Here is a 21,865-nt window from a genome sequence, read left to right on the forward strand (position 1 = left end):
TTCAGGCCCTCCATAACCTGATCCTGCCCTTCCAATCTAAGCTACCCCCATTCTCCACCCCCACTGCCTATTTCAACATCTTGTTCTGGGTACATTAGTCAAAACAGTAGTAACATTACATATGGGAAGAGAATGTCCATTGACTTCACTAGACATTATTTCACCATATTAGTGACATTTCTGACCAAAGCTCCCTTCCTGACCTCCAACCCCTTGTACATGTTGTTTTCTCCTGTCATAAACTCATGGAGATCAGGGATTATATCTTTTTAAATTTCTATACCCAGAATTCAGCACAGAGCCTAGGAAACACTAAGTGCTTGACAAATACTTTTTCCCTTTCATTCACTCATCCAGGCTTCCTGGACCATTGACAATTGTCTTAATTTTTTTCTTGACACTGCACTTCAATGACTCTGAGAGAGTGAGGCTGATGACTTTGTGTAATGCTGTCTCACTTAAATCCATTCATTAACAATTTAAGACAATCATCCTGTGGCATTAGTGGTCCTCTTCAAAAATGAAGGTCTACAGATGACATACAATATTCTTCTTCATGCCTGGACAATTAAACTCAACATTTCCCAAACATTATCAGTGATTTCTTGTCTCCATGCCTTTTTTTTACCCTGCTCCTTATGCCTCAAATACTCCTAATTTTTCAACATCCTATTCAAATGCCACCTCCTTAAGAAATTTCCCTAATGAAACAACTGGGGGGGGGGGGAATTATAACAAATGTCTATGATAAAGGCTCCATTTCTCAAATTTATAGAGAACTGAGTCAAATTCATAAGAATACAAGCCATTCCCCAATTGACAAATGGTCAAAGGATATGAATAAGCAATTTTTTAGATGAAGAAATAAAAGCCATCAATAATCATGTGAAAAAAATGTCCTAAATCATTCATAATTAGAGAAATACAAATTAAAACAATGCTGAGGTACCACCTCAAATCTATCAGATTAGCCAATATGATAGTAAAGGAAAGTGTAAATATTGGAGAGGACGTGGCAAAATTGGGACATTAATGCATTGTTGGTAGAGTGGTGAACTGATCCAACCATTCTAGAAGGCAATTTAGAACTATACTGAAAGGGCTATAAAGGTGTGTGAATACCATTTGATCTGGTAATGCCATTCCATTACTGGGTCTATATCCCAAAGAGTTAATAAAAAGGGAGAAAGAACCTCTTTGTACAAAAATATTTGTAGCAGCTCTTTTTGTAGAAGCAAAGAATTCCCTTATCAATTGGGGAATGGCTGAACAAATTGTGGTATATGACAATGATGGAATACTATTGTGCTATTAAAAAAAATAAGATGATTTCAGAAAAAGCTGGAAAGATCTGCAGGAACTGATGTGGAGTGAAATAAGAGAACTGGGAGAACACTGTACACAATAACAGCAGTACTGGATGATGTTCATCTATAAAAACTTGGCTACTCTCATGATCTGAGACAAATTGAAGGCCTTATGATAGGGAATGCTATCAGTCTCAGAGAAAGAACTGTTGGAGTAATCTTTCACATAAATACATTAGTAGTTTTATTTTGGAGTTTTGGTTACATATGAATTTACTCTTACAACAGTGACCAATAAGAAAGTATGCTTTGCACAAAAACAAAAATTTAAAAAAAATTTAAAGAAATTTCTCTAACCCCAATCAGAAATCATCAACACTTGTTTGCACCTCTCTTGCCCTTTTATATCTTATTTGGAATTATTTTTATTTATGTGTCTATTCCTTTTAACTAAATGAGAAGCTTTATCATTTACCTTTTGTGTGGTTAGTACATAGAAAGCACTTTTTATTCAATTTGAAATTCTATTTCATTTCAGTATGAGTTCCCTACAGCTGCCGCCATGGATTTTGATACAAGAGCTCAGTAAAATTTCCCTGATGATATATATTCTTAATATCTGATTCTCCTTCAGTAGTCTTCATTTATAATTGCAACCTACTCCATTTTCTTTTGGATGATCCTCAATTTTAGTTTTTCAGAAACTACTGAAGTATTCCATAACTCACCAAATAAACCCATTCAAAGAATGTTAATGTTATGGACTTGGGATGGGTAGTAATAAATCTTTATTTGAGGTTATTATAGCTAACCTACTATGTTCCAGATACTATGCTAAATGTTTTACAAATATCATCTCATTTGATCTTTATAATGACCCTGGGAGATAGATATTATTATTCTCCCCATTTTATAGATGAGGAAACTGAAGTAAACAGAGCTTAAGTGATTTCCCAGGGTCCCATAACTAATAGTGTCTGAAATCAGATTTTAACTTGGGTCTTTCTGCCTCCAGGCCCAGTATTCGATCACTTAGTTGTCGTCAGAGAGAGCAGAAAAAAATACATGAGATGAGATATAAAGGCAACAAAGGATAACTGATATACATGCTGTGCATTCTGTTAGTTTCCTTACAATATTAAGAGAAAGGAAGACATCCCTCCTGTAGTCCCCTAGCACACTAGGCAGAATCCCTAATAGAAGATGTTTGGGACCATACAGACAGGAGTTGTAAAAAAGAGACACATCTGGTAAGTCTATATAACTAGTGAGCATATCTAGATCCATAAAAGCCCCAAGTCACAAAAATATTATAGTATTAAAAATAAAAATTAAGAAACTCCTTTTTTATAGTCAAATTCTTCTCTAGAGACTAGCTTCTAATTATGTAAAAAAAGAAAAATTTGATCAAACTGGATCTCAATGGACTTTGGATGGAATTATAGAAGTCATACTACTCAAAACTTATGAAACTAAGGGGGAAGCTGGGTATCTCAATGGATTGAGAGCTAGGCCTAGAGATGGGAGGTCCTGGGTTCAAATCTGGTCTCAGACACATCTCAGCTGTGTGACCCTGGGCAAATCACTTAGCCCCCATTGCCTAGCCTTTACCATTCTTCTGCCATGGAACCAATAAATTTTAAACCCTTACCGGTTCCAAGACAGAAGGTAAGGGTTTAAAATTAAAAAAAAAATTTTTTTCACTTATGAAACTAACAGTATTGGTATAAAGCCCAGGAAAATATGATGTAAGGAGTAAATCAGGAAGATAGAGACTACAAAAAAATATCAATATTTTGGATCATTGAGCATTATGACTAGACCTAATGTTAGAGAAGATTTGCCTCTGCTACCATGTAACTTTAGCAAGTTAATATCCTCCCTCATTTTTTAATCAAAACCATCAAGAACCCCCAAATAATGTTTGGATTTTATTCCACTAGACAAATTCAGTATTGTGTCATGGTATGATTGCCCTTTCTCTTCTCTCCCTCCAAATCACTGCCAATGTAGTCTTTCAAATCCAGTGCCCTCCCTGAAACTCTTCCCTGGCCTCTTTAGATGAAAGAAATTACTACTCCCCACTCAGATTTCTCATAGAAAGTTCCCTGAAACTTCCTGTGGAGCTCATTTTATTGTCTTTCCTTGTGGTTCTTTATGAATCTGTCCTTCCCACCATTAAGCTCTAAGCTCCTTCAGAGAAGAACCTGGTAATGTTCATCTTGCCTCCTCAGTACCCAGCATGAGACTGCCTATAGCAGATCTTTGTCCTGGCTTTACTACCACCTGACTGTGAATTTAGGTGGATCTCTTCATTCTGTAGACCTTCATTTCCTCATCAGTATTAAGCAATAAATAAATGTCTGATAGAAAAAAAAGAGTAGGATCTACATATGTCTTTGTGTCTAGTAAACATTAAAATCTATAATAAAAAATTGTGAAATGCTTATATATATATTTATATATTTTATATATATATATAAGGAGACACAGAGGCAAGATACAGAGGCAAGATATATATATATAATATATATATATAAATATAATATATATATATATATCTTGCCTCTGTGTCTCCTTTCTGTCTCCTAATCCTTTCTCAATGCCTGTCATCTCTCTCCTTCTCTGTGTCTGTCTCCCTGTGTCTGTCTCTCTGTCTCTCTCTCTCTGTCTCTCTCTCTCTGCCTTTCTTTGATCTTCTGGCACTTAGCACAGAGCCTGGCACCACATCATGAGTATTTAATGAATGCTAATTGACTAATTGGCCATAACATTGCTTTCCAGTTTAAGGGAAACTAGAAAGTTTGTGCTTACAGAACAGTTCTTGTTCTTAAATCCTGATGTAAAGTTCAACTGATTCGTTGTAAACAGCCGAAGCCAGGAGGAGATAGAGAATTGCCAGTGGGTAGAGGCAGAGCCACGAAGGATATATTAATCCTGCTGAGTAACAGTAGCCATGAATCCGAACAAACTATTTTATTAGTGTTACACAAAGTTTGTTAAAATGAATTGAGGGTATTTCCCAGATGTGTGAGCCTACGCAAATCACTTAATCCCAATTGTTTCACCCTTACGTCTCTTCTGCCTTGGAACTGATACTTAGTATTGCTTCTAATGCAGAAGATAAAGGTTCAGGTTTCTTTTTAATGAATTGAGGGAATGTGACAGTGGATAGAGAGCTAGGCAGAATGCCCTGGGTTCAAATGTGCCCTCAGATACTTCCCAGGAAGTCACTTAATCCCAATTACCTATCTCTTACTGCTCTTCTGCCTTGGGACAATTGCTTGAATAGATTCCAAAACAGAAGTTGAGGGTTTAAAAACAAAAACACTGAGGCAGAAAATGGAGTGCCAAGCTTCAAAGGAAAGTCAAGTAGAGGAGGCAAGAAGGAAACAAGCATCTATTAAATGCCTATTATAGGCCAGGCACTATGTTAAGCATTTTTTTTAAACCCTTACCTTCCATCTTGGAATCAAGACTATGTATTGGTTCTAAGTCAGAAGATCAGGGAAGCCTAGGCAATGGGGGTTAAGTGACTTGCCCAGGGTCGCACAGCTGGGAAGCATCTGAGGCCAGATTTGAACCTAGGACCTCCCATCTCTAGACCTGACTCTCAATCCACTGAGCCACCCAGCTGCCCACTATATGTTAAGCATTTTATAAATGTTATCTCAGTTGATCCTTATAACAGCCTTAAAAGTTAGGTGCTCTTATTATCCCTACTTTAGAGAAAAGGAAAGTGAAGTAGACAGAAGTTAAATGAATTGCCCAGGGTCACACAGTTAGTATGTGTCTGTATCTGGATTTAAACTCAGATCCTCCTAATTCCAGGTCTTGCACCTCCCCTATCTACCTCCTATGTTACTGCAAAACTAGCTGCCATCCTAGTTTGCTGTAACATAGAGCAAATGAAGAAAAGTATTTAAGTGAAATTCCAATTCAATGATCCTACAAACTGTTTCATATTATAATGTTCAAACCTCAACCTCCCAAGAAAGTGTAACAATAGTTATATTATTGCTATTGCTTCATCAAGTTTTTCTTATAGCATGAACCAATGGCCCTTGTGAGTATTTAGCACAACTTCTGTGTAAAGGAAATAGCTGTCCTATGCCTGACCTAAACTGTACAGTGAACACCTTCCTACTTCCCACTTTTTGAGAGATACTACACATAGCTGAACCTAAATTTTAGACAGTTTTCCCAAGGGCTTTGGGGAGAGAGCATAACGAGCCAAAGAGATTGAAAAAAAGATACAGACCCTTCTTTTTGAAGACTAGAATCCTTCAGGTCAAAACCAAGTCCAAGTAGACATGGATCCAGAGCTGAGAAAGACCCTTTAGTGAACTGAAAGAAGGGGTGAACCATTTACCCTGGACTCAAAAAAGCAGTTTAGTTTATTATTACATTGCAATTTGGGATTAAAACTCCAAACTAGAGATCCTAGTGCACGGTAGTGGTTCAATTCAATCCAACATTTAAGCCCCTACTATGTGTGTGGCAAGTAGATTCAATACAGACTTATTGTAAATCAACTAATAAGGACTACATTGTGTTTGAAGGGGATGAAACAGCCTCAAAATCTGAAGAAATTATACAGAATAAAAAGTAATTCTCTCTTTTTTTCTTCCTAAATAAAGGGAAGAAACCATAGAAGTAGAAATGAATGCCTGCATTACCTGGAAAGATGTTGAGTCTTAAGTGAGTCCATTTTTGTTGAGAAAAGACAGGAAAATAATTGTGATTGGTTCCTGAATATCCTGGTTTGAGTTCTTCCATAGGAATCAGACAACACCATTTTTCTGACCTCAGCTAGTGAAAAATATCAATATGTTAAAGACCTGATTCTTGGCAAAACAAATTTCTCCATCTTACCAATTTGTGGGACATAAGGAGAAGGAAATTTTGGTCATATAAATTGAAATTCAGCTGCCTACTGGAATAATTGAGTAGAAATCAGTAGAATCAAATTCTAAGAGTTTAGTAGGAATAAAGTATAGTGACTAGACCTCTGATTTCACTGTTGTAGAGAGTTCCCACTGAGAAACTTCCTCTGCCAATGTAGCTCAGCAACCTTCTCTATAATGTAAGAGTTATAGAGAGTTTCCTAAGAGCACTGAGACTTGCCCAAGGTCATATGATCAACATGTGTCAGAAACATGCCTTGAACTCAGGTCATCCAGGCTCCAAGGCCATATTCATTATGCAATACTGTCTCTAAATGGGACAAACAGAACTGTTAATTGGCAAATTTTGCACCTGGAGAAGCGGTATTAACTATACCCTCAAATCAAGCACTGGGGGAAAGGAAAAATGGGAAAAGGAAATATCCAAGTCAACACAGTATAGAAGACCTTGGAACACTATACCATTGCTACAGAGTCCAATGATTAAGGGGGGAAGAGCAGAAAAGGTCCAGAAACTTATCTGGTATAAAGTTTTGTACCATCTAAATTTCAGGGCAATATCTCAGTTGCCTCCCCCACCCTCATTACTACTCTGTAGAGAAAATGGGAAAATGGCAGAAATCTAGTTCTTCCACAGTGACCATATACCCACTAAAGTATTGGACTGCCTTAATCTGTTTATTTTATAATGTTGTATATAACAGCTAGGATGGTTCTAGAGCCAGATGGAACTGGCTAATTTTCAATATGAAAATTTACACTTTGGAAATCAGTAAGTCAGGCCTTGATTATTGTTTTATTTATTTCTAGAGCTAAAACTTTGTGGGGAAAGCCAATTGTTAAACATTTACTCTAGATTTACATCTATTACAGCTAATGCCTAGGCTCCTATTAGAGTGTAAGTTCCATGAGGGCAAGTACCAAGTCTTCTCCAAACTTTCTATCCCTCCCCAAACTCCCTGCTCTTCTCAATGCTCTGTGTCTTATTCAGCACAATATATGCTTCATAAACTTTGGGCATATTTGCAATGATATTCCAAGAGGGTCTCTCAGTTTAAAGTCTTTTCCAGAAAAGATCTCATGGGCAAGAATGAAAAACTACAATATCTTTCATAATTATTTCCATGAGCCTGCTGATAAAATCTACGGCAGGTCTTTGTAACATATTCCACTCATTTTATAAAAAGAATCATAGAGGGCAGGTGGGTGGGTGGCTCAATGGATTGAGAGTCAAGGCCTTGAGAGGGGAGGTCTTCAGTTTAAATCTGGTCTCAGACACATCCTCGCTGTGTTACTAGCTGGGCAAGTTACTTAACCCCCATTGCCTAGCCCTTACCACTCTTTTTTTTTTAACCAATACACAGTATTGATTCTAAGACACAAAGTGATATTTTTTTTTTAAATGGTCATGCAACAGTGTCAAGGAGAGGCTTAGAGAGGTTTGATGAAATGATGATGCATTTCTAAAACATTATTTAGTTGTTTGGTATCATACCTTGTCAATGGCTTCATATTCCTCAGAAGTGGCAGCACATCCCAATTTTGATCCTCTGGCTGGTATGTCTGGTATCTCCTCTGAAGGAAATAAAATCCAACATAGAGTGATGATCTTTACCTTATTGTTGAATAGCAGAGATTTTTTTAAAAATTAATATATATCCTTAAATAAATGGTCAACTAGGGCAGCTAGGTAGCATAGTGGCTAGAGTTCTAGGACTGGAATCAGGAGGCCCTGAGTTCAAATATGACCTCAGATACTCTCCAGTTGCCTAGCCTTTGCCACTCTTCTTAAAATTGATACTAAGATAAAGGTAAGGGTTTTTTTTTTATTTAATAAATAAATTATTAAAGGTCAACCCAGCTATCATAGATTTAGTATAAGAGAGGACCTTCAATTTTAGAGATGAAACTGACACCCAGAAAAGTAAAATAACTTGTACAGCTAGTTAACAGCTAAACCAGAATTCAAACCCAAATCCTTTAACTCCAATGGTTTTTATTTTCTACTATGTCATACCCCCTGTAAATGGACACACACCCTGGTTAAATTTGGGGGAGTAGCTGTGGTATAGTGGAATGTTCATTTGTCTTGGACTCAGGAGACTTTGGTTTAATTCCTGCCTCTGACATCAACTACCCCAATGATCCCTGAACAAGGCATGCCACTTCTATGAAACTCAGCCATAATCCTTATCTTTAAAATGAGGTTAGATGGGGGCAGCTGGATAGTTCAGTGGATTGAGAGCCAGCCCCAGAGACAGGAGGTCCTGGTTTCAAATCTGGCCTCAGACACTGCCCATCTGTGTGATCCTGGGCAAATCACTTGACCCCGGTCACCTAGCCCTTACCACTCTTCCTTGGAACCAATATACAGTATTGATTCCAAGATGCAAGGTAAGCATTTTTTTTTAATTCAACATCATATTTCTTGTATTTCTGTGTGATGCCATCACTTAATTTCATGCATATGTCCCATCTCCCAAGGCAGAAATTATGTACATATTTTTCTGGATCTCCCCCTCTTTCCTGAAACATTTTCACAATAATGCACACCTAGTATATATGTAGGATAATTAGAGTGGATAGACAGAGTGCTAGGTCTAATGTCAAGAAGACCTGAGTTCAAATATTACACTCAATAGCTGTGTGACTCTGGGAAAGTCATTTAGCCCTGTTTGCCTCAGTTTTCTCATCTGCAAAATGAACTGGAGAAGAAAATGGCAAGTCACTTAGGTATCTTTGCCAAGAAAACCCCAAACCCCAAACTCACCAAAGGTCAGGCACAACTGAAATGACTGGACAACAACAACAGTATATGTGCATTAAATTAAACATCACTGTTTAAATGTAACAGAGTTAGGATGGGAGGGGACAGAAGAGAGGTATTTCTAGTGATCTAGCATCAGATATTGTTACTAAAGGCATGAGACATTATCTATGGACAAGTCACTTAACCTAACTGAACCTCAGTATCCCCATCAATAAACTGAAAGGTTTGGATTAGATGGCATCTAAATATACTTCCTGCTCTAATTATCTGAGTTCATACTTGTAGTGAAACAATTGATTTAACTCATGAGTCCACCAGGAAGTAAAAGCAACAAGGCTCCCAAGGGTGCCCCCAAGAAAATACTGGGCAAGGACTTCTTACATCTCTCTATAGCATCACCAAACTCACTGGAAGTAATTGAGAAATCAGTGGAACCAACATACGAACACATACTATCAGTGCAGTCTTACACAAATTCATCTCTCTGGCTACTGGTTTCCCCATATAGAAAATAAAGGGATTGCATGAAATTATCATGGAAGCCCCATCTCACTCTGACTCTGATACAGATTCAATAATTTGAATATCATTAGCTATTTTTGTGGTTGTTTAATTGTCTCATTTGTGTACAACTCTTAGTGACCTCATCTGGAGTTTTCTTGTCAAAGATACTGGAGTGATTTGCCATTTCCTTGTCCAGCTCATTATAGATGAGGAAACTGAAGCAAACTGGGTGAAGTGTCTTGTCAATGTCACCTAGCTAGCATCTGAGGCTAAATTTGAATTCAGGTGTTCCTGACTCCAAGTCTGGTGCTTGTCTACTTATTTAGCTGCCCTAACAAGAAACTGTATAGAAGCTGTAGAGCAAAAAGAGCCCTGGATTTGGTGTTAGAGGATTGGGATTTAAATCCTAGCCCAATTGAATAATCATTGTCTTACCTTAGATAAGACATCATTTCTCTGGGTCTCAGTTTCCTCATCTATAAGAGGGCTGGACTAGATGGTTGCTACGATCCTTTCCAGTTCTAAATCTTATGGCCCAGCAACTGGGACCAGCTTCCAAGTTTCAAAACTTTCCCAAATGAAGCACTCAGGAGCACATTCCCTTCCTCTACTTTCTAAAACCTTGGACCAGTTTACTCCCTCTTCTACCATTCCTTAGCCCATGGCTAGCCCCCAAAATAAAGTCATGTTACCAAAGAAATGGGAAATTTTCTGTGGGTAAAAAGTTCCCTCAGAGAGAGGGAAGGAAACCCAAAGCCTTAGACGAGTTCCACAGCTAATTGTGTGACCTGTGTGAACAAGTCATTTCACCTCAAAGTTGAGCTAAAGGGCAGGAAACCTGGACCCTATGCCACTAACTACTGCTATGACCTGTGTGAACCAGTCGTTTTGCCTCTGTTTCCTCATTTCTGAAGTGAGAAACTTAGGCTAAAGAGTCTTTCCATATCTTCAGTTCTATGAGACAACATTTCCTACTGGATACCATTTTGTAAACACGCTGCCTGAATCGATAATCTAGGGGCATGGTTTCCAGTGAAGAAAGCAGTGTCTGCATCAATGCCACGAATAATTCCTTGTATTCCTAGTTGGATGATACACCAGTCGTAACCTGTGAAACACAAACAGCAAATACATATTGTTTACATTGAATACAGAAAGGAAAAGGTTTTTTATTCCAGTTATTTGTTCTTCAATTCACAAGCATTTATTTTCTCTCTCTTCTTCCCATCCTTCCCCATCACTGTGGGGGTTTGGGGGAGAAGAAAAACAACAAAAACTTTCTAATAAATATGCAAAGTTAAAGCAAATTCCCATATTAGCTATGTCTAAAAAACTTAAGACTTTTGATTCAGTCCAAATCATTAAATATTTAATAAGTCCACTATGGTGAGTGGCAGAAGACAAAAGCAAGGCATTCCCTTCTCTCAAACAGTTTATCTTCTTCCAAAGGGATGAAACACGTACACAGGTAAGTACAATGAAAGGTAATCTGCAGAAGGAGAGCACTGGTAACAGAGAGAAATCTTGGAAAACTTCATGTAGGAGGTGACACCTAAAGTAAGACTTTTTTTTAAACCCTTACCTTCCATCTTTGAATTGATGCTGTGTATTGGTTCCAAGGCAGAGCAGTAAGGGCTAGGCAATAGGGGTTAAGTGACTTGCCCAGGGTCACCACAGCTGGGAAGTGTCTGAGGCCAAATTTGAACCCAGGACCTCCTATCTGTAGGCCTGGCTCTCAATCTACTGAGCAACCCAGCTGCCCCCTAATGTGAGTCTTAATGGAAGATAAAGATTCAAAGAGGAAAATTTAAGAAGAGAGGGTACTTTGTAGGCAGGCAACACAATCTCAGTGGATGCGCAGAGATAGGAGAGGAAATGTCTAGTTCAGGGAATTGATAACTTCTCTAGTAGGAAACAGAGTAGATAAAAGAAAGTAATGTTGAAATAAGAGTGGAAAGGTAGTTTGAGACCAAACTTCAAAGAGTCTTTAATGCCCAGTTGGGAAGTTTAAGATCTGTCCTAGAAATAATTTAAAGTCAATTAAATGTCCTTAGCCAAAGAAGGAACAGCTTGAATCTGATTGCAGATCAAACCATGGCATCTTCTACTTTATTTCCTTCATGGGATTTGTATTGTATGTGTGATATGTGTCTTCTGTCACATCATGAGCAAAATGGAAATATGTATTGCAGGAAAGCACTTGTATAAGCTATATTTGCCACCTCTGTGATGGGGGAAGAGAAAAAGAGAAAAAATCTGGATCCTAAAATGTCAAAAATTGATTGTCATGAAACTGAATAAATAAATAAAAGTCCATCAAGGGGACAGCTAGGTAGCTCAGAGAATAGAGAACCAAGTCTAGTGATAGGAGGTAGTGGGTTCAAATTTGATGGTGACATTATGATTTGAGAAAAGGGAACTTAGAAAAGAGATTTTATCATCTTTGACTCATCTCCTCTGTATTCAATCAGTCACTATTGTATGTGTGTACATAGGAATAACTCTGGTGTAAAAACAAAAGGCATCAATATAATTCATTTTACAATAAAATTTTAAAATACCAATAAAAACAGGTTCTTTTCTTTAAAAATGGTTTTCCATAATGGGTAGATATTTGGAGGCTTTTTATAAAAAATATTTCAATATTTCAGAATATCTGGAATTTATTTCATCATTGTAAGCAATTCTCTCACTGATGCAAATAATAACCGTTTTGCAAGTTTCATGGATGGTGTCTAATATTTCTAGGGCCAAAAACATAAAACTTCACCAGTTGCTAACCTTTGGTGGTAAAGCTCTCTACACTTAGCTGAGCTGGTTCTGGGACAGTCCATTTACTAACTAACATGTAAAGCCTACCCAGTTTAGCAGGGCCTGGCAAAACTTGCCCTCAGCTGTCAGTCAATAACCACTTACTACCTATCTATTATGTGCTGGGCACCATGCTAAGGGCTGGGAATTCAGACACACAAAAGATAGTCTCTGCCCTTGAAGAGCTGACAGTCTAATAGGAGAGACTACAAGCAAACAAATGAGTAAAAAAAAAGCTACATACAGAATAAATATGAAATAATTACTAGAAGAAAGACACTAGAAATTAAGAAGATTAGGAAAGATTCCCTGTGGAAGATGGCATTTTAGTTGGAACATGAAGAGAGCCAAAGTAGCCAAGGGGCAGAGATGAGGTATGGGGGGGTAGCAAGAATCAATGCCTAGAAAGAGAACTGGTTTGATCTGTTTGCCAAACAGAAAGGAAACCCATGTTACTGACATGAAAAGTATGGGGGAAATGGGAAGTAGAGAATGTAGTGTGAAGGTGTAAGATTGGAAAGGTAGGAAACAGTGGAGTAGGTTATGAAGGGCTTTGAATGCCAAATGGAGGATTTTTATTTGCTCATAGAGGCAGTCTGACCTGACCTTTAGGAAAATCACTTTGGCAGCTGAATGGAGGGTAGATTGGAGTGAGGACAAACCCAAGGCAGGCAGAACCAGCAACAGACTATAGGAAAAGCCCAAGTGTGAGATGATGAGGGCCTGCACCCAGGGTAGTAGCAGTAGAGACAGTAGAGGGGAAAGAGAACATTTGAGAAATGTTGAAAAGATGAAATCAAAAGGCATATGGGGCAATCGATTGCATATGGGGGTGGAGAGGAAGAGGGGATTGAAAGATTATAAGGAGTTAAGGATGATATCTAGAGAAACTGAGAGGATGTTGGTGTCCATGACAATAATGAGGGAGAGTTGGAAGAGGGGATCATTTAAGGGGAAAGATAATGGTATAAAATGGGAAATATAAAGGGGGAAGATAATTCCATTTTGGACATGCTGAGTTTAAAACTTTTGCTGGATATCCAATTTAAGATTTCTAAAAGGCAGTTGGATATAAGAGACTGGAAGACTATATAGAGATTAGGGCTCGGTAGATAGATTTGAGAATCATCAGCATGGGTGGCACAGAATTTATGAACATAATCATCTCAGTACCACAATGAAGCATAGAACTTTGTTTAAAACACAAACATACCAAATAATTCCAGTCTCTTAACTGCCTAGGAACAGGATTCAGTAGGACAAAACCACAAACTGACAATATGTAAAGTCAGATTCAAATTAAAATTATGTCTATTCTTAAGGTCTAAAACTTATTCAGAATTAGCATTCTACTTTCATATAAACTTTTTCAGCTTTCAACTTAGATGGCAAATAAACAAACAAAAAGAGCATTGGAAGATACCATTAAAATAGACCATGCTATGGACTTCTCTACTAACAGTGATGCAATGATCCAGAACAATTCTGAGAGACCTATGAGAAAGAACACCATCCATATTCAGAGGAAGAATTGTGGGAATAGAAACACAGAAGAAAAACAACTCCTTGATCATGTGGGTTGATGGGGATATGACTGGGGATATAGACTCTAAATGATCATGCTAGTGAAAATATGGAAATAGTTCTTGATCAGTGACACATGTAAATCCCAGTGGAATTGCTCAGTGGCTATGGGAGGGGGGTGTGGGAGGAGGAGAGGAAAAGAACATGAATCATGTAACCATGGAAAAATATTCTAAATGAATTAATTAAATAAAAGTTTTCAAATTTAAAAAATAGACCATTCTACCAGTAGAACAGACTTGTTCAAATTGATTTGGAATATAACTAGACCTTACTTTTAAAATTACAGAATACTAGCCATGGTTAACCCCATTTCTCTCTCAAATGCATTACAGCCCAACTGTTTCAAGAACTTTAATCAGCCTAAAGATGATTTTATTACCTGGAGTCCTCTTCCTTCTGGTTTCCCATCCATCCATCCATTTTCCAAACTCTGTATATTCTTTTGGTTTGTAGGTTGGCCTGTTTTTCTAAAGCAAATGTGTAAAAAAATTTTCAGAATTACTCTTCATGCATTCCCAGCTATAGGTAGGCAATATGGCACTGAAGAAAGAACAGATCATATCGTGCCCTAGTCACAGTTTTTATCACTAGGCAGCTCAATGATCTTGGCCTGTGCTTTAATCTCTTTAGACTATAGTGTCCTCTTTATAAACTGAAGATATTAAATTAAATGGTTTCCAAAGTTCTTTCCAGCTTTACCTTACTTGGTCCATGACTAACTTTGGTAGTGCAAGAAGAGATAGATAATATAAACATAAAATCTTGGGATTGTAAGTGTCCTTAAGAAGCTATTTTATCCATGCTCTTATCTTTAAGGACATCTACTGTACTATATACTATATATGCTATTTCAGGTGGATGAAAGTCGTCCCTATTTTTTTTATATCCACAAAAGAAAATCTACTCTTTTAAAATCATAGCTTCTGGGTTTTAAACCCCATTGACACTTGTTAATAAAAATAAAATCCTCTTATAATTAATTCTGCAAGATATTCAAATTGCTTTGCAATCAGTCCCCAGTTGCCATTTTAGTCATTCCTTCCAACTTTGAGAAGAGAGGTCAGGGATTACTATTTCCATTTTCATAGACTAGGAAGTCATAGATCAGAAAAGGTAAGTAATTTTCCCATGTTCCCATCACAAATAAGTAACAGCCCAGTCTGAAACCCAGGGCATCCATCATTGTGCTCAGTGTCTTTCCAATTTACTATAATTGTCCTTGGTGATTAAACATAGATTCTTAAAGCTTTCCTGTGGTCTTGGTTTTCAATCAAAAACTTACTATTTTTTTTTCAAAATTGGGGATACTTTTCACAACATAAAATTAAATTGCCCATTGATAAGAAGGTAGAAAAACATGGGAAGTTCAGTCTTTTCCCCAGAAAGTAATGTATCCACAACAAAAATCCTATTCAGAAATCAGAATCTCTATGTAAATAAAGCAAGAAAAAGTTCTGTTTTAGTAAGAAAAAATGCTAATTTTTATATCTGCTTCTAATGTTCTGACACTCTCATTCACTGGCACACATAGTTCCCATCACAAATGTACTAGTAGATTTTAATTAACATGTCTCCATAGATCACTTGCATGCCAACCCTCCAAATTGCGCGATGTCAATTTACTATACCTTTAAAAGGTTTTCCGCAGGAGCAAAAAAGTCATCTGTTGCAAATAAAATCTAGACAAATAAAAAAAGAAGTAAAGATAAAATAACCATAAATTAAAAACCATTTTATTTCACTCCCCAGTGAAACATTAGGAGCCGCAATAAAAAGAAGATGCAAAATTGCCCTAGGGGAGAGAAACAATCTGCAGTTAAGAGATGGTGCTTTTTAAATGTTGAGATTGCTTTGCCAGCAGACAGACACATCCAAATCTCTCCTCTCCCACCCTTTGTTCACAATTCCCCTAAACCATCTGGATGCAGAGGCGGTAACTTCTTACCCTTTGCAAAAAGAATAAGTAAAATGGGGGGAAGCAGAAACAACTATGCCTGATTCAAAAGCAAAGGCTTTGGGGGGGGGGGGGAAGGAGGAGGTTAAAAACGTCCCTGGGTCAAACCAACCACAGGTCACTCTCAGTTACAGATCTAACAATAGCACTAAACTCAAGTCTTGAGAAAATACATTGGCTTTTCAACAGAGCTTTACTGTTTAAGATTTCCTCTTAGCCCTTTGATATAGAGGGACTCATATATTATAAGAGAGGAAACGAAACAGAGACTCAGAACACAGCTAGTAAATCAGATCTCCAACCCAGATTTAAATTCAGCACCCAAAATACACTACAAGAAATAATACCATCTTAAAATGTATTATTAAAAAATAAAGGTGATCCAACATGGAATTTCATCCAGCATTATTACATACTTTGTCAATACAAAATAAAATCACACTACATATTTCTTTTTACCCAATCATCATATCAGAATAGAATCTGTGCCTATTTGAAAAGGACAGTGTGGGGGTAGCTAAGTAGTTCAGGGGATAGCAAACCAGGTAGGGAGACAAGGGGTCCTGGGTTCAAATATTACCTCACACTTCCTAGCTATCTGACCCTGGACATGTCACTTAATCCCCAATGCCTAGCTCTTATTGCTCTTCTACCTTGGAACCGATACTTAGTATTGATTCCAAAACAGATAGTAAGAGGTTCTTGTTTTGTTTTGTTTAAAGAAAGGGAACAGAGACAGACAGAGACGGAGACAGAGACAGAGAGAGACAGAGAGACAGAGAGAAAGGAAGGAAGAGAGGGAGGGAGGGATAGAGGGGAAGAGGGAAGGAAGGACAGAAAATGATGTGACCCAAGTGGGTTCAGCAGTATGAAATAGTGGATAGTACCTGGAGATGGCCAAGTGGCACAATGGATAGAGTGCTAGGGTTAGAGTCAAGAAGACTCATGTTCCCGAGTTCAAATCTGATGCGGACATTTACTGGATGTGTGACCCTGGGCAAGTCATATAACTGTTTACCTCAGTTTCCTCATCTGTAAAAATTAGCTGGAAAAGGAAGTGGAAAACCAAAAATCTTTGCCAGAAAAACCCCAAATGGGCTCACATCAACACTGGCTCTAGAGTCAAAGAAACTGGATTTAAATCTGACCTCCTCCTAAAGTTGTGAGGCTCAAATGAGATAATACTTACAAAGTGCTTAGCAAAGAGCCTGGCACAAAGTAACTATTTAATAAATGCTTGTTCCCTTTCCTTTGTTCCCCTCTGCCACTTATTATTGATTTGACCTTGGACAAGATCCTTCCTTGGTCTCAGTTTCTTCATTTGTAAAAATGAGGAAATTGGATTAAATGTCTTTTAGAGGGTTTCTTCCACCTCTACCTCTTGGAGCTCAGGGCTCTAACATCTTTTTGTCCCTTCATGCTGACTTCCTAATTGGTGGCTTTATATATTACAATTTACAAAATACTTCCTTCACTTTCAGGTGACCTGGAGGCCAACCCCTGCATTTGCATTCTAATGTCTGTACTATTCTCTGGAATCTCATTCTCTTCATTCTCTCTCCTCATTCTCAATCTCTTTTCTGCTGCTTCCTAAACAGCCAGTTAACAAGCTTGGTTAACTTAGTATGTGCCAGGCTTAGTGCCAAGCACTAGAATAGGTGGAAGTTTCTTTCCCCTCTGCCTAGGAACACAGTCAAGTCTTCACCTGTCTTCCTTCAAGGTCAAGCTCAGCCAGCCCCCAAGATGCAAATGATCTCTCTCTTCTACATTCTTCAGGCTCCTCATTTGCATTTTACTCTTGTCTTCTGTCTGGTGGCACCTCCCCTTTGTAATTTAAGGGTCCTTAGAAAGTAGTTGGTCTCATTCTGGAAGGCAATTTGGAACTATGCCCAAAGGACTATAAAACTGTGCATGTCTTTGATCCTGTAAGACCACTACTGAGTCTGTATCCCAAAGAGCTAATAAAAAAGAGGAAAGGACCTACTTGTACAAAAAGTTTAATGGCAGCTCTTTTTGTGGTGGCAAAGAATTGGAAACTGAGGGATGCCCATCAATTGGGGAATGACTGAACAAGTTGTGGTATATGATTGTAATGGACTACTATTGTGCTGTAAGAAATGATTAAAGCTGGAAACATCTGCAGGTGAATTTCACACTGCAGAGTGAAATAAGCAGAACCCTGAGAACATGGTACACAGTAATAGCAATATTGTATAATGATCAGTTGGAAAAACTTGGCTACTCTCCTTAATGCACAGACCTGAGACAATCTTAAAAGAATTAGGATGGAGAATGCTATCCACCCCTAGAGAAAGAACTCTTGGAGTCAGATGATGCAAATCAAAGCAAACTCTTTCACATCAGTGTATTTAGGGTTTTATTTTGGTTTTGTATGAGTGTGCTCTTACAACAATGACCAATATGGAAGTGCTTTGCATGCTAATAAAAATAAAATTAAATAGATAAATTACTAATATTAAAGTAAAAAAAAGAAAAGAAAAGAAAGTAGTTGTTCCAATCCTCAAATCTTACAAATAAGAAAATTGAAGTTGAGAAATGAAGTGCCCGAGGTCATTTCATGGAGTTAAACATTAGAGAAGCAATGGGGTATAGTGGAAAGAATACAGGATGAGGAGAGTCAGGAGTTTGGGGTTCCAGTCTAATAATTTCATTAAGCTGCAGTGTGGTCTTGTTCAATCACAAAAGTTTTTACATCTTTGTGGATTTGTCATAGAACACTAGTGCTGGAAGTGGCCTTAAATATCATGTATTCAAATTCCCTTCATCCCAACCATATAACTCCACTGGATGTCTAGCCCCAGTGGGAAGATGGTGGAGTTATTGTAGAAAGCTTAGCTTTCTCCTGGATGTTCCTAAGAGCCTAAGTTCAGGGATACCCCCAAAGGTCCAAGCAGTCCTATCCATGCCCCTGCCATCCTATATAAAATGGTTTCACAGTCATCTTACTGCTCAGGGTAAGCTCTCAGAAGCCTTTAGCTGTGTCAGAGGGGAGTGGCCTCCAGCTACTAGCTTCCTGAGTCTCCACATCCTTAACACTTGCAAATGTGTCATTGGCACACAAATATTTACTTGAGAGTTGAACTGTGAAGCCTGGTCATTGACATCTGCAAAGCTAACAACCCCACCCCTGGTGTATTCTAAATGTCCTAATAATGAAGCATCAGTCAGTGTTTGTCAAATAGTTGTTTTGCGTCATCAACCATCATCAAAATTTTGTTGGTTTCAGGCAGGTTGAGAACAGCTGGTGATTTACCTCAATTTACCCCAACTTCAAGTGGCACTGAGGACATTTATCCAAGGCCTCAAAGTTTCCATTATCTCATTTGGCTCCTACTACTGGATCATTATCTCAATTGACTTTCTGCAATCCCCATTTCATAGAGGAGGAAATTAAGGCTTCAAGCAAATTGACTTGCCCAAGATATCACAGTTAGTAACTCAAAATCAAGGACTTTTAACTCAAATTCTCTAATTCTATGTCCAATGTTCTTTCTGTAAGTCAGAGAGTTTCTGGTAGGACCAGGAGGAAATATTAATTTAGTTCCCTTCTACTATTGCTTAGTGGAGGTAGTGTGGCAGTTAAGGGATAGAGTTCAAGAACTGGAGTTAAGAAGACTTCATTCTTTAAGGTCTTTACTGAGTGACCAGGGGCAAGTAAGTCACTGAATCTCTCTCAGTCTCAGTTTCCTCATTTACAAAATGGTGAAGATAATAATATCTATAAGCACCAACCTCAAAGGATTGTTGTGAGTTCCTAATAATAATAATCATAATCAATCATAAAAATCAATAATCATTTATGTATGTACAATGTGGCAGACACTATACTAAGTACTTTATAAATATTATGTAATTTTAATCTCATAGCAACCCTGGGAGTTAGATACCATTATTATTCCCATTTTATAGATGAAGAGATTCAGGCAAACAAAGGTTGAGTGATTTGCCAAGGATTACACATCTAGGAGTTCCTGTCTAAGTCCAGATTTGAATGCATATCTTCCTAATTACCAGCCCAGTAGTCTATCTATTGAAACATCTAACTACCTCTGAATAAGATAATAAGTAATATAGTGTATATAAAAAACACTATTAATGAATGTTATTATTACTACTGCTTATAGGATCCCCAGCAGGTATCTCACCCAATGACAACATGTCCTTTCCCCTTTTCCACTCCACTCTCCTCCCCTGCCATAAAGGATAAGCTCTATGAGAGCATGGGCTATTTTATTTCTATCTTTATATTCCCCCGTGCTTAGATCAGATTAAATGTTTAATAAATATTTCTTCTTGATTGAATGACTGACTAACCAGTAGAAATAGACAAGGAAGCTGGTTTCTTGCAATGGAGTGAGGTTTTCCAATTGTTTGTCCCACCCAATCCTGTTCCATCTCTCCCCTTCTTTGAGCTTCCTTCCATAATCCACAGATTTATGACCCTTCCACCAGCTTGGATTGTATTCTATCCCTGCCACATACAATTCTTAATCTGAGTTTTTCCATAAATCCTCCATAGAGAATCAATGGAAAGTGGTGGAAGCTTTCCTCTGGCTCCTTTGACATTTCATAAATACCAGAGTAGCCCTCAGTTTGTCCACCTATTCTCCTTACCTGTTTTCTCACTTCCTTATCAAGTCACACATATCCTCAATGCCATCTCTGAAATCATTTTGCTTGCTTAAACCTTCATTTAAAAAAGGTTTCAGCCTTCCTCCTACCACCACCTTCCCCACTGCCCTCCACCTTACCTGCATCTATGATTCTTCTGACATCCTAGTAGTCCTTATTTCATAGCCACAAAGTACCTCCAGGAGAATGTCATTGTTAAAGAACTAGGCTTTTGTGGTAGTGAGCAGCTAGGAATCATTAAAGGTGCTACAAATTCCCCAATGGGGTCCATGGCTTCCATCAACAGTATATCACAGGCAAAAAATTGGAAAATGAGGGAGTGTCCATCAATTGGGGAATGGCTGAACAAATTGTGGTATATGATGGTGATGGAATACTATTGAGCTGTAAGGAATGATGAACTGCTTGATTTCTATAAGAGCTCCATGAACTGATGCAAAGTGAAATAAGTAGAACCAGGAGAGCATTATACACAGTAATTGCAATATTGTGGGATAATCAAATGTAATTGACTTTGCTACTAAAAGCAATGTAATAATCCAGGATAATTCTGAGGGATTTATGAGAAATAATACTATCCATATCTAAAGAAAGAACTGTGGGAGTAGAAATGCAGAAGAAAACATGTGATTTATCATTTGTTTATATGGGTATATGATTTGGGGTTTTGGTTTTAAAAGATTACTCTGTTACAAAAATGAATAATATGGAAATAGGATTTGAGTAATAATATATGTATAACTCAGTGAAATTGCTTGTCAACTCTGGGAGGGAGGAGGGAAAAAGGGTAGGGAGACAACAAGAATCATGTAACCATGGGAAAAATTTTTAAATTAAAAAAAAAAAACATCATACCACAGACCACATTTAATGATGTAGGATTTCTCCTTGACAGGCAACTTTTCCTAAACTGGCCCAAGTGTTCTTTTCTTAAGCTCTATGTCTTATATCATGCAGAATACCAGCTCTTCCTTCTTGCTTTTTAGCTATTCAGGGGCATAGGATTTTGAGCAGAATTTAGACCTTACAGATCTGCCATCAGACAAAAAGGTATTATGAGTGAACCTTTGGTAAAGAGCCTAAGTGGTATTAGAGGAAGACTTGCCTGCTCCAGACCAAGATAGAGCTAGATTAGGAACTCTTTCAAAAATGTCAATAATTTCATACTCCCAGATTTGGAATCAAAAGAGCAGTATGGCTTATGAGAACTTTCATGTGACAAATCTTTAAAACTAATCTTCACACAAATGCACCAGGCTGATTTCAGACTCCACATTCCTTTTGAGTATTCAGAGCTATCTAATAAAACTGTGAAGTAGTAAATGCCTTTTCCCAGAACATATGTTTGTAAAAGTGGATTTTCTGCCCTTGT

The 21,865-nt window shown here is 37.8% G+C and overlaps 1 protein-coding gene across 7 annotated transcripts in view; it reads right to left on the minus strand.

Moving 5' to 3' along the window:
* ALLC (allantoicase) overlaps nt 1-21,865 on the minus strand; it is a 64,265-nt gene that overhangs the window by 15,985 nt on the left and 26,415 nt on the right. For all 7 annotated transcript variants that reach the window (XM_016428593.2, XM_016428592.2, XM_007476180.3 and 4 more), the window contains 5 exons: nt 15,515-15,565; nt 14,266-14,353; nt 10,471-10,596; nt 7,710-7,789; nt 5,987-6,119 (listed from right to left, as the gene is read on the minus strand). In XM_016428593.2, the coding sequence (XP_016284079.1) occupies nt 5,987-6,119; nt 7,710-7,789; nt 10,471-10,596; nt 14,266-14,353; nt 15,515-15,565 (478 nt within the window). The remainder of the gene's footprint in view (nt 1-5,986; nt 6,120-7,709; nt 7,790-10,470; nt 10,597-14,265; nt 14,354-15,514; nt 15,566-21,865) is intronic.

Source organism: Monodelphis domestica, chromosome 1 (assembly GCF_027887165.1).
Source record: "Monodelphis domestica isolate mMonDom1 chromosome 1, mMonDom1.pri, whole genome shotgun sequence".
Lineage (NCBI taxonomy): Eukaryota > Metazoa > Chordata > Mammalia > Didelphimorphia > Didelphidae > Monodelphis > Monodelphis domestica.